The 12,172-nt window shown below is 49.1% G+C and overlaps 1 protein-coding gene across 3 annotated transcripts; it reads left to right on the forward strand.

The window, feature by feature from the left end:
• Positions 1 to 574: 574 nt before the first annotated feature.
• Positions 575 to 12,005, forward strand: Pex11b (peroxisomal biogenesis factor 11 beta). 3 transcript variants are annotated; one of them, XM_059265908.1, is made up of 4 exons: positions 575 to 721; positions 2,256 to 2,371; positions 2,902 to 3,103; positions 10,845 to 12,005. In XM_059265908.1, the coding sequence occupies exons 1-4, from the start codon at positions 684 to 686 to the stop codon at positions 11,242 to 11,244; spliced, it is 756 nt and encodes a 251-aa protein (XP_059121891.1). In that variant the 5' UTR covers positions 575 to 683; the 3' UTR covers positions 11,245 to 12,005. The 3 variants fall into 3 exon arrangements, with proteins under 3 accessions (XP_059121891.1, XP_059121890.1, XP_059121892.1); XM_059265907.1 differs by lacking the exon at positions 575 to 721 and adding an exon at positions 1,219 to 1,347; XM_059265909.1 differs by lacking the exon at positions 575 to 721 and adding an exon at positions 1,401 to 1,528.
• Positions 12,006 to 12,172: the final 167 nt, after the last annotated feature.

Here is a 12,172-nt window from a genome sequence, read left to right on the forward strand (position 1 = left end):
GCAAGCACTCTTAGCCACCAAGCTAGTGCCCCTTCACTTAAAAATAGTCAGGGTCTCAAAAAAAGTGATTTAAATGAAAAAAAAAAAAAAAGAGTCTCAATATGTAGATCTGGCTGGACTGAATGGAGCTCTAGATAAATTAAGATGGCTTTAAACTCTGGTCTGCCTCTGCCTCCTAAGTGTTGGAATTACAGGTATGTGCCATCACATCCAGCAAAATGTAGGTCTCTAGCATGTAAATGATCTTCCCAGGAGATAGCAGAGGCTCCCTCCCTGAGGATCCAAGGCTAGTACCCTGCAAAGCATGCTGTGGGGTAACCTCCTAGTGTGCAGCCCTGACAACTCACCTGAGTGAGGCAAGCAAGGTTCCCCCATACGGCTCATTTACACTTGTTCACACTCTGCACTTGAGCGCTGGGTTAAAGCGGCTGGAGTACTGCTCCATGGCAGGAAAGCTATCCACATGGCAATTAGTTTTTAGAGGCATGGCTGTCTATATGCGACGTCTCCAACTAGACACTGGACAAGAATATTTCAGATAGCATCTAGCATAACCGCAGAAGTGACCGTTAAGTTGGCAACGGTTAAAAGAGTCAAGAGAAGGGATGGAGCTGGCTGCGTTACTGCGCTGCCTCTGACCACAGCACGGCCAGGTTTCTTCCAGCAAAGTCACGCAGAGCACAATGGTCACTCCCATTCGGACCTTGCTGCCCCTGAGAAAGTGGGCATCTCTGACGCATTTCCACTCGTCATTTCGCCCAGACCGTCCTTCACCACTGCTGACCCCGAAGGTGTGCCGGGGCCTGCAGATGTGGTAGACTGTAGCCTGTGAATTTCGTCCCTGGACTGTTCATCTATTCCGGAGGAGGTTGCCAAGCGGGATCTCATCACACCCTCTTTCCCTTAGACCGTTAGTCTGGGCTCCAGGCTTCTGCTGCCCTGGGCTCTTCAGCACCCACGGCGGGATGGGGCGGGAGGTTGCAGCCTGGTCTGGCATCCTGCAGCTCCGCCGGGCTCCCGCAGGCCCCGCCCCTTGCTGCTGAGGCTTTAAAGCAGAGTGTGCCCCCGGGGGCGTGCTTAGAGGCCGGAGACCGTCCCAAGAGGGTGCTCTGCCGGAAATGCACCCACGATCTCGCTTAGCGTCCTGAAATTCCGCCACAGGGCAGGCTCCGGCTGGCTGGCTTTCCTGCCGCCGTTTGTCCCTCGCGAAGCCCCGTTGCTCGCCCGGGAGGCGTGACTAGGGGCTGGGAGCAGGCGGGCTGCGGCGCCGTGGGCCCGGGCTGCCGCTGTCATGGATGCCTGGGTCCGCTTCAGTGCTCAGAGCCAAGCCCGGGAGCGGCTGTGTAGGTGCGGCCGACGGCGGAGCGCGGGCGGGAGGGCAGAGCAGGTGCCCGCGAGGCGACGGGCGCGCTACGGGGTCCCCAAGGGTCAGCCGTGGCTACGGGGGCCCGCGCGGCCCGGGAGGCGCACTCTGCAGCCGGTTGTGAGATGACTCTTTCCTGCTCACGGGAAAGATGGGGAAACTGAGGCATGAGTGGGCCAGCGGGGAGGCCGCCCAGGGTTACCGTGTCCGCACAGCCACGGTTTCCTCACTGCCGTGGTGGCGTGAGGGGCGATCCTTCCGGTTCTGCGTCGGCTCTCCGGCTGTCACCCAGGAGCAGCGCTGGCTCGCCTCTCCTTTGGGTTCCATACCGTTCAAGGACCTTAATCCCTTAGTTTACCTATCTGGAGGAATAGTCTGCCCTTCCACTAGATGGCCCGCTGTCGTGTTTGTATATAAACTCGCTGGTGGATGGATCCCGGCTGCTCACGGACCCCTTTAGGCCTCACCCCTTGAAACTCTTACTCTCTTTACTCCAAATAGTGCTCTCCACCCTCTCATAGGCTTTATTTTCTCGTGTCTTTCCCTTCCCCTGGCCTTGAGGAAAACCAGAAAGATATTAGTGTGAAAAGGGAGGAAGTGTCCCCGGAGGAGTTTTTGTTTTCAGATTTGTTACTATTTGTCTGAGTGTTTTGTCTGCAAGTACGATGTGCACCACATGTGTGTCTGGTGCCTGCAGAGGTCAGAAGCGGGTGACGGATGTTCTGGACCTGGAGTTACAGACAGTTGTTAGCCACCATGTGGGTTCTGGCAATGGAACCCCGGTCCTCTGCAAGAGCAAGTGCTCTTAACCGCCTCACCAGCCCGCTGCAGGACGTATTTGGCAGAGAGGTTAGGGAAGCCTGTCCCTTACTTCTCCTGTCCTCCCCTCCAGGGCTGCCCAGTATGCCTGTTCCCTTCTTGGCCATGCTTTGCAGAGACATGGCGCCAGTCCTGAGTTACAGAAACAGATTCGACAACTGGAGGGTCATCTGAGCCTCGGAAGAAAGCGTAAGTAAACCAAGCCTTGCTTTTATCATCCTCAGCTGTGAGCCCATTGCTCTCCTTCCTGTATTTTCCTTTTCTGTCTGTTTTCATCCTTTGGATTTTCTGCATGCCTCCAACTGAGATGAGACAACAGGCATAAGAAAGTTAGCATGGATTGGAGAGAACGGGCAAGTCAAAACTAAACCGGGACCAAAATTAATTGCAATTTGAAGCGTAAAAAAAGAACGAGCCCGTGGGCAGCAGTGGCGCACGCCTTTAATCCCAGCACTCGGGAGACAGAGCCAGGCTGATCTCTGTGAGTTCGAGGCCAGCCTGGTCTACAGAGCGAGAGCCAGGATAGTCACCAAAACAACACCGAGAAACCCTGTCTGGAAAAAACGAAACAAACAAACAAAAAAGAATGAACTATGTTTACTCTTTCTTATTGTATGTTATTATTGCTTACTCAACTTTTCCCTTTTTTCTCTCTTCTCCGCCCCCACCTCTGCCTCTCTACTTCAAATCCCTTGCTTTCCCTTGTTCTTCTCCACAAGTGCTACGCCTGGGTAACTCAGCAGATGCTCTCGAGTCAGCCAAAAGAGCTGTGCACCTATCAGATGTCGTCCTGAGGTTCTGCATCACTGTTAGTCATCTCAATCGAGCCTTATACTTTGCCTGTGACAATGTTCTGTGGGCTGGAAAGTCGGGACTGGCTCCCCGCGTGGACCAGGAAAAGTGGGCGCAGCGTTCATTCAGGTTCGGTTTTCTTTTCTCCTACAAGACTATTTGTGGCCTCCATCCTTCATGGCTTGCACATGCACATGTGCGCACGTGTACACACACACACACACACACACACACACACACACACACGTATAATATTTCACTTTATGTGTATGGATGTTTTGCCTGCATGTATGTCTGCACCATTTGTGTGCCTGGTGCTGGCAGAGGCCAAGAGAGGGCACCAGAATTGGAGTTACAGATGGTTATGAGCTGTCATGTGGGTTCTGGGGATCGGAATCCAGGTCCTAGGGAAGAGCAGAGGTGCTTTTGCACATTAAACCATCCCTCTAGCCCCGTGTACACACGTTTTTAAAGTGTTATTGCAGGAGAGGGAGTGCACCACGCACACGTCTGTGGGTCTGAGGGCAGCAGGCTTTCTCCTCCACCGTGAGTTCCAGGCACCAAACTCAGGCTTGCGAGGCAGGTGCTTCCTTCCGCCTTCCGAGCCGTCTCCCGGCCTGTGACTTGCTATTTATGAGACAGAGGTAGCTCGGGATTTTCTGAGTGTACAGTTGGCTTTTCATAGCCATTTCCTCGTCTTTTCATTCAGGCAACCACAGAGTGAAAATGTCGAGGGGAAAAGCGCATCTGAATCGAACATGTCAAAGTGTTTTGTGTCATTATCCTTAAACAATACAGCATAACATCTCTTTGCATTGCATATATATTGTATTAGATGTTATAAACAGCCTGGGGGTGGATACAGAGGATTGTGTAGGTTATATATATAAATTCAATATCATTTTATATAAGGGATTTGAGCAGCTGTGGATTTGGGTAGGATTTGGGTGGATAGGCAGGATGCAGGATCCTGGAATTAATCCTCCATGGCTGCCAGACTATATATTATTCATTTCTTTGTCTGCTTTTGAGACAGGGTCTTACTGTATAGCCCTGGTTGACTCGCTATATAGACTATCCTGGCTTTGAACTCACAGAGATCCGCCTGCTTCTGCCTCTTGAGCGCTGGCACCACTGCCCAGCCTTCATTCATATCTTAAACCATAAAAGAGTAATAATATCAGATGGAAGTTGGATTTGCTATACCATAGCTGACTGAGATTGTAGATGATAAATATTGTATTACTTTAATTATGTCTAAACCATAGATAGTCTACCCTCATTGCCTTCCTACACGTTTATTCCATTTCCTCCCTTTTTTAAATGTTATTTATTATTAGTGTTGGGGGCAGGTGGCATTGCCACACTGTACGTGGAGGTCAGTTTGCAAGGGTTGGTTCTCGCCTCCCACCGTGTGGATCTCAAGGTTGAACTCAGGTGGTCACATTTGGTGACAGAGCCTTTACTCTGCTGAGTCAGCTTGCCTGGTTTTTTATTTCTTTTGTTGTTGCTTCTGCTGCTGAGACAGGTCTCACTGCACAGCCTGGCTTAGCCTTGAACTCAGGGTTCCCCTGCTTTAGACCTCTCCACTCCCAGCTCTAGGACAGGATTACAGGCATGTGATACCACGCCTAGTTTCTTTTTCTTCCGTGATATTGGGGTCTCACAGGGCTGAGAGAACAGTCTTCTACAAGCATGAAGGCCTGAGTTTGATCCCCAGAACCCCCCGACACACACGCAAACACAAACTAGGGATGGTAATGCAATCTTGTAATCCAGCAATATGGAGGCTAATCAGGAGGATTCCCAAGGCTCTTTGGCCAGCCAGCCTAGAGCAATAATGAGCAAGTTTCAGGCCAAGTGAGAAACCCTGTCTCAAAAGACAAGGTGGATAGCACCCAAGGAGTGACCCCAAGGTCCGGGCCTCACATGCATGTGCACGTGTGTGCATGCACATCTACAAATATGTGCACCTGAACACGTGAAAGAGATGGGAATCTCGGATGTTGCTCAGGCTGGTACAGGATTCCTGGGTTCAGACAATCCTCCTCCCATAGCCACCCCAGTAGCTGGGACTCCACAAGTATGTACCACTGCCGCTGTGCTTGGCTTTTCCAAAACTATTTTCTAGTTTCTTACTATGGGCCAGGAGATTAAGCCGAAGCCAAACAAATGTGGTGCCTGACCTTGAACCTTAAGGTCTGCAGTGAGGTGGCTCAGTGAGGAAGAGTGAGCAGACCTAATGGTCTGAGTTCCAAGAAAAGACCCACTCCAGAAAGTTGTTCTTTGACTTCCATATGGATACCATTGCACTTGTGCCCCCCCCATTTACACACTCCACATAGTAGTAACAAATAAAACAAATAAATTTAAAAAGAGAGAAGAAACCAAGGCTCATTACAGTGTAGGGAGCCAGCTACTAAAACAATTAATTATACCTATGAGATGGTTGAGTGGGTTTAAAGTGCTTACGGGGTGAACCTGATGGCCTGAGTTCAGTCCTTAGAGCCTATGATGGGAGGAGAGAATTGAGTCCGGAAGTGAGCCTTCCAACCTCCACACATGTACCTACACACACACACACACACACACACACACACACACACACACACAGGTATAGCGATTATGGAAGAATGATGCAAGGTACATTAAGAGGGGCTGAGAATGTAGCTCATTGGTAGAGTGCTATCTAAGGTATTTAGGTTTCACTGTAATTAGATAAGAAGAAAACAAGTGGATACTTTTAAGAGCAGATGTAAAGCTGTGATTTACACTCACACTACTAGCTACTTTATCAAACTCAATGGTTAGGGTAGGGACAAGAATGGCCACAGAGAGACTAGTTAAAAGACCAAAGTGCAGTCTAGATAAGAGATGATTGTGGCCAACGCTTGGAACACTAGAGAAATATCGTATTTTTTCCCAGGGGGGTAACACAGACTCCCAGTCTTTTGAAAGATGTATTTATAGTCATTTTAGTTGGTATGTATCTGTCGGCACGTGTGCATAGGAGTGCAGGTGCCCACAGGTGCTGGAGGTGTTAGAGTGAGTGCAGGTGCCCACAGGTGCTGGAGGTGTTAGAGGTGAGTGCAGGTGCCTACAGGTGCTGGAGGTGTTAGAGGTGAGTGCAGCTGCCTACAGGTGCTGGAGGTGTTAGAGGTGAGTGCAGCTGCCTACAGGTGCTGGAGGTGTTAGAGGTGAGTGCAGGTGCCCACAGGTGCTGGAGGTGTTAGAGGTGAGTGCAGCTGCCCACAGGTGCTGGAGGTGTTAGAGTGAGTGCAGCTGCCTACAGGTGCTGGAGGTGTTACAGGTGAGTGCAGGTGCCTACAGGTGCTGGAGGTGTTAGAGTGCAGGTGCCTACAGGTGCTGGAGGTGTTAGAGTGCAGGTGCCTACAGGTGCTGGAGGTGTTAGAGTGCAGGTGCCTACAGGTGCCTACAGGTGCTGGAGGTGTTAGAGGTGAGTGCAGGTGCCTACAGGTGCTGGAGGTGTTAGAGGTGAGTGCAGGTGCCTACAGGTGCTGGAGGTGTTAGAGGTGAGTGCAGGTGCCCACAGGTGCTGGAGGTGTTAGAGGTGAGTGCAGGTGCCTACAGGTGCTGGAGGTGTTAGAGGTGAGTGCAGGTGCCTACAGGTGCTGGAGGTGTTAGAGGTGAGTGCAGGTGCCCACAGGTGCTGGAGGTGTTACAGGTGAGTGCAGGTGCCTACAGGTGCTGGAGGTGTGAGTGCAGGTGCCTACAGGTGCTGGAGGTGTTAGAGTGAGTGCAGGTGCCTACAGGTGCTGGAGGTGTTGGCTCCCACAGAGACGGAGTTACAGGTCGTTGTGAGCCGCCTGACATAGGCTCTGGAAACCAAACCTAAGTCCTCCAGAAGAGCAGTGCAAACCCTTAAAGACAAGCTGTCTCTCCAGCCTTCAGGATTTGTTTTAAAACTAGGACAATGTATTGAGTGTAGATCACTGTTACTAGGGTAGATTAAAAACAAAACACAGGCTGCAGAGATGTCTAAGTCAAGTAAAGTGGTTGTTGCATATAAGCATGGGGGCCTGAGTGTAGCTGGAGAGCTTTTCTCTCCGGTCCCGCCAAGTCCTGCCAGTCCTGGAGCCCACTTATAAAATAAGCACACAGACTCTTACATTATTTAAACTGCTTGGCCATTAGCTCAGGCCTATCATTGTCTAGCTCTTACTCTTATATTTAGCCCATTTCTATTAATCTTTACTTTGTTGCGTGGCTCGTGGCTTACTGGTACCTTACATCTTGCTTGTCCTGGCAGCGGCTCCAGGAAGTCTCCTGCTTCACCTTCCTGTTCCCTCAATTCTCCTCTCTGTTAGTCCCGCCTATACTTCCTGTCTGGCTACCGGCCAATCAGTGTTTATTTATACAGAGCCATATCCACAGCAATAGTGATTATTTCATAATACACATATTCAAAATATCACTGTACACTTAAACATATATAGTTTTTGTTTGTTTGTTTTGTTTTGTTTTGTTTTTTGAGACAGGGTTTCTCTATGTAGCTTTGCGCCTTTCCTGGAACTCACTTGGTAGCCCAGGCTGGCCTCAAACTCACAAAGATCCGCCTGGCTCTGCCTCCTGAGTGCTGGGATTAAAGGCGTGCGCCACGACCACCCGGCAACATATATAGTTATACCCCAGAAATAATAAAGAAAAAAGAACTCTCCTACTATTTTATAATTAGTATGTGTTTATGTGCACCTTAAGATCCTGGCTTAAAATTTGTAAGTGTCATGAAATCTGCCAAGATTGACTTCAAATTTCATTTTTGAGACAATCAATATAACACACCACACTGAGCTGGAAGGACGGCAGTGGTAATGTGCTCACCATTCAAGTGTGAGGACCCAAGTTCGGATCCCCAGAACCTGTGTTAATGCTGGTAGGCATGAAGATAGGGACTCTCTCAGAACAAGATGGCTAGTCAGACTCTCCTTGTACAGGTAAACTCTGGAGTCAGTTTAAAGACGTGCTTCAGTGAGTACGGTGGACACAGCCTTCCAAAGCCAAGCTTGGGCCTCCGGTGCATAGATGTGCCCAGGCATTCACACACACTTGTGTATACATATACACACATGAAACATACACACACACACACACACACACACACACACACACACACACACACACAGGGTAGGGGGATACACTTAACTTGACCCTAATAATGTAAACTATTTTGAGAGAACAAATTTAGCTGTTCAAGAGACACATACAGCCTGAAGTGGTGATACATGCCTATAATCCCAACACTTAGGATCAGGAGTTCAAGGACAACCTGGGTTACATGAGACCCTATCTCAAGAAAGAGAGAAGAAAAAAGATGTAAACATATTTTGACCATTTAAATCCAATCTTTAAGAAAAACAAAACAAAACAAAGACCCCTCCAAAAGGTCCAGAGATATTAAGTGACTGCTAGAGATGTTAGATTATAAATTCCTTCAGCACAAAAATACTTTTTTTTTGCCCTGTAGCACTGGCTGATTAACTCACTATGTAGGTTAGCCATAGCTCAAACTCAGAGACCCCCTCCCTGCCTTTGTCTCCAAGTGCTGGAACTAAAGACATACACCACCATACCCAGCCCATTCTTTAAGGCCAGGCTTTCTCTGTGTAGCCCTGGCTGTCCTGAAACTTACTCTGGAGACCAGGCTGGCCTCGAACTCAGATCTGCCTGCCTCTGCTTCCCAAGCGCTGGGATTAAAGGCGTGTACCACTACACCTGGCTCATTTTTGTTATGTTCTGAGACAGGATTTTTTATTTCACTATGTAGTCCAGGCCGGCTACGAATTCTCCATCCTGCCTAAACCTTCCTAGTGTTGGATTTACAGGCATACATTAGCTAAGTCTTAAATACGAAAGCCTATGAGGTTTTTTTGTTCTTGTTATATTGGCTCTGTGTGTGTGTTACAAGGTCTATACATGTAGACGTCAGAGGTAGACTCCAGACATCTTCTACTGTTCTCCACCTTATGTCTTGAGGCAGGGTCTTCTACTGAACCTGGAGCTCTCCACTTGGCTAGACTGGCTGGCTGGACAAGACCCTGGGATCCTCCCAGCACTGGGGTCACAGGCATGAGCCACTCCACCGGGCTTTTTATGTGGGTGCTGGGGACCCAAACTCAGGTATTGGTGAAATTATTAAGGCCACTCCACATAGTTAAAAGGCAGATTTATTTAGTGGATAACTTACAAATGAAGGGATAGGTAGGTTGCGGGGTCTGGGGAAGGTGTATCGCAGTCCAGCAGTGTTCCCTGGAGCTCTGTTCAGTCAACCTCCACCGTCCAGGGTCCTGGAACCGAGAGAGAGCGCTGGCCCATCCCAATCTCGGGTCTCTAGGCTCCTCCCTTGGCCCTGCCTTGTAGGCGTGACAGTTGCTAAAGCCTCAATGGGGGTTGGAACTTCCAGATCAAAGCTGAAATGGCTACCCACTACACACTATAAGCAAGATTGTCAACATACTTACAATGGGGCTGGAGAGATGACACAGCACTTAGAGCTCTGTCTGTCTGTCTGTCTGTCTTAGTTAGGGCTTCTATTGCTGGGAAGCAACATCGTGACCACAGCAGCTCTTATAAAGGAAAACAGTTAATAGGGCTGGCTTACAGTTCAGAGGTTTAGTCCGTTATCATCATGGCAGGACATGGCGGCGTGCAGGCAGATCCTGGAGAAGGAGCTGAGAATTTACATCTTGATCCATAATGCAGCAGAAGGAATCTGTGTGCTGGGTGTGGCTTGGGCATATATGAGACCTCAAGGCCCACCCCCACAGCGGCACACTTCCTCCAATGAGACCACACCTATTCAACAAGGCCACACCTCCTAATAGTGCCACTCCCTATGAACCAAGCATTCCGACACATGAATCTCCAGGGCCATTTCTATTCAAACCACCACATTGTTCCTCCAGAGGACATGGGTTCAACTCCCAGCACCCACATGGCATTTCACAACCACCAGTAACTCTGGTTCCAGGGCATCTGACACCGTCTCTGGCCTTCTTGGGTGCCAGGCATGCACATGGTACACAGACATACGTGCAGGTGAGACACTCATATACGTAAGATAAGAACTTCAGAAACGGTCATAACCTTATGATGGCATCTTTTTAATTAAGAACACCTGAGCGCAGATCTACCCAGTTAGCAAATTTTAAGTATATGATGCAGTTGTATTAACTGTAGTCACCATGCTGTATGTTAGATGTAGACTTATTTATTTTGTAGAACTGGGTGTTTGAACTGGTTAATGTCTTCTTGTTTCTCATCCCCTCTAGTCCTGGCAACCACCACCCTATTCTGTGTTTCAGTGAGTTACCCTATGTAGATTTAACATGGAAGTGAGATCATGTGTCTTTCCGTATCAGATTTATTGAACCTAGCGTATGGTCCAGAAGGAAGGACAGTTCTTTTCTTGGTGTTGCTGAGACTGAACTCAGGGACTCATGCACACAAGGCAAATACTCTTACTCGTGAACTACATTCCTATTTCTAAGGCAGGATGTGGTTTTTAACTTTAAAAAATTTATTTATTTATATTGTGTATGTGGGTGCATGTGTGTGCCATGGTGTCTGTGGAAGTCAGAGGACAAACTGAGGACATCAGTTCTATCTTCCATGTGGGTTCTGGGGATCGAACTTAGATCTTCAGGCCTAGTGGTGAATACTCTTACCCACTAAGCTATCTCAGCAGTCCCCAGAGTGGACATTTCCAGTGGTGGGTTATAGCATTTGCTTCTGACACTCTGATATGGATAGGCAAGTGTTTTGCAGTGCATGAGCTAAGTGTTTCAGTTTGTGTAGGGTTTGCTGATGACTGTGTGCCCTCCTAACATGTGTGTCTGCCTGTGCATCCCAGGTACTATCTGTTTTCCCTCATCATGAATCTGAGCCGCGACGCTTATGAGATCCGTTTACTGATGGAACAGGAGACTTCAGCTTACGGCAGGCGAATGAAGGTTTCTGGAGTCCCGGGAGGAGTCGAGACTGGGGGGCCTGGAGGACCCGCGACGCCAGGGGGATGCCTGCCACAGCTGGCTCTGAAGTTTCGACTCCAAGTCCTCCTCCTGGCTCGCGTCCTTCGAGGTCACCCCCCTCTCCTGCTGGACGTGCTCAGAAACGCCTGCGACCTCTTCATCCCACTGGACAAACTAGGCCTCTGGCGCTGTGGCCCTGGGATTGTGGGCCTTTGTGGTCTCATTTCCTCCATTCTGTCTCTTCTCACCCTAATCTGTCCCTGGCTACGACTCAAGCCCTGACATTGTGATACAAGATAAGGAGGGCGCCTGACTTGGTGAGATGGAATCTTAGATTGTCCCCCATGTGCCAGCCTCTTTCTAACTGGACTCCTTGATTGAGGTTACAATCCAGATACTTAGGGTGAAGGGAAGAACCTTGCCAAAGACGAGGTCAGGAAGGCGATGTCGGCGGAAAGACTCCAGCACGCCTCGAGAGGTGTTTGGGCCTCTCTGTTGTCGACAGAATCTCTTTGCTCTCTTCCCTTTATCTGTCTTGAGTCTGGTTAAGAATTTGTCACCATGCGACAGAATTGTCTTTCTTAGTCCCCTGTCCAGATACTTAAACAGAATTACTTTTTGTAGGAGAAGCAGAAGTTTTGAATGGTAGAGTGCTAATTGTATTCTTTTCTGAAGCAGCATGTAGCATATTTTTTCCTTCACAGTCCATAATTTTTGAGACTTTATTTCATGTCCCAGCTGACTCTTCCCTCACGTCTCCACACCGAAGGCCATGACACTTCTCCCCTGCGTCTTCCTCGCCAGCCTCCTCCTGATTTGGCCCTGACCCTTCTCTCCTCCACGCCTTCGGGTGTCTGCTCACACTTGGATATTAGAGTTTCCCTCCTCACTGGCTCTTGCCTTTCTTTAACTCTCCAGAGCGATGCTGTGTCTGGCCCCTTGCTGTAAATACTGTACAGTGAATCTGTGTAGTAACTGTGGTCTATGCCCACAGTGCTAGCAAGCCTCTTCCAGGTCAGCGAATTAAAGATCAGTTTGCTCACTGATTGATTTATTCATTTTCAAGATGGGGGTCTCACTCTGTTACCCAGGCTAGCCTGAAACTCTGAGTTCTCTTGCTTCAGGCTTGTGTGTAGCTGGGAGAACAGGTGTGTGCCACTATCCAGCTGCTCATTGGCATCTAGTCTGGCCTCTCGTGTTCTGGCCATTT

This window comes from Peromyscus eremicus, chromosome 6 (assembly GCF_949786415.1).
Source record: "Peromyscus eremicus chromosome 6, PerEre_H2_v1, whole genome shotgun sequence".
NCBI lineage: Eukaryota > Metazoa > Chordata > Mammalia > Rodentia > Cricetidae > Peromyscus > Peromyscus eremicus.

Bases quoted from the DNA above. Each gene is read 5' to 3' on its own strand.
- Pex11b (XM_059265907.1), top strand. From the start codon at position 1,292: ATGGATGCCTGGGTCCGCTTCAGTGCTCAGAGCCAAGCCCGGGAGCGG. The intron at 1,348-2,255 runs GTGCGGCCGACG...CCTCCCCTCCAG, and splicing joins GCCCGGGAGCGGCTGTGTAG to GGCTGCCCAGTATGCCTGTT. The intron at 2,372-2,901 runs GTAAGTAAACCA...CTTCTCCACAAG, and splicing joins TCTGAGCCTCGGAAGAAAGC to TGCTACGCCTGGGTAACTCA.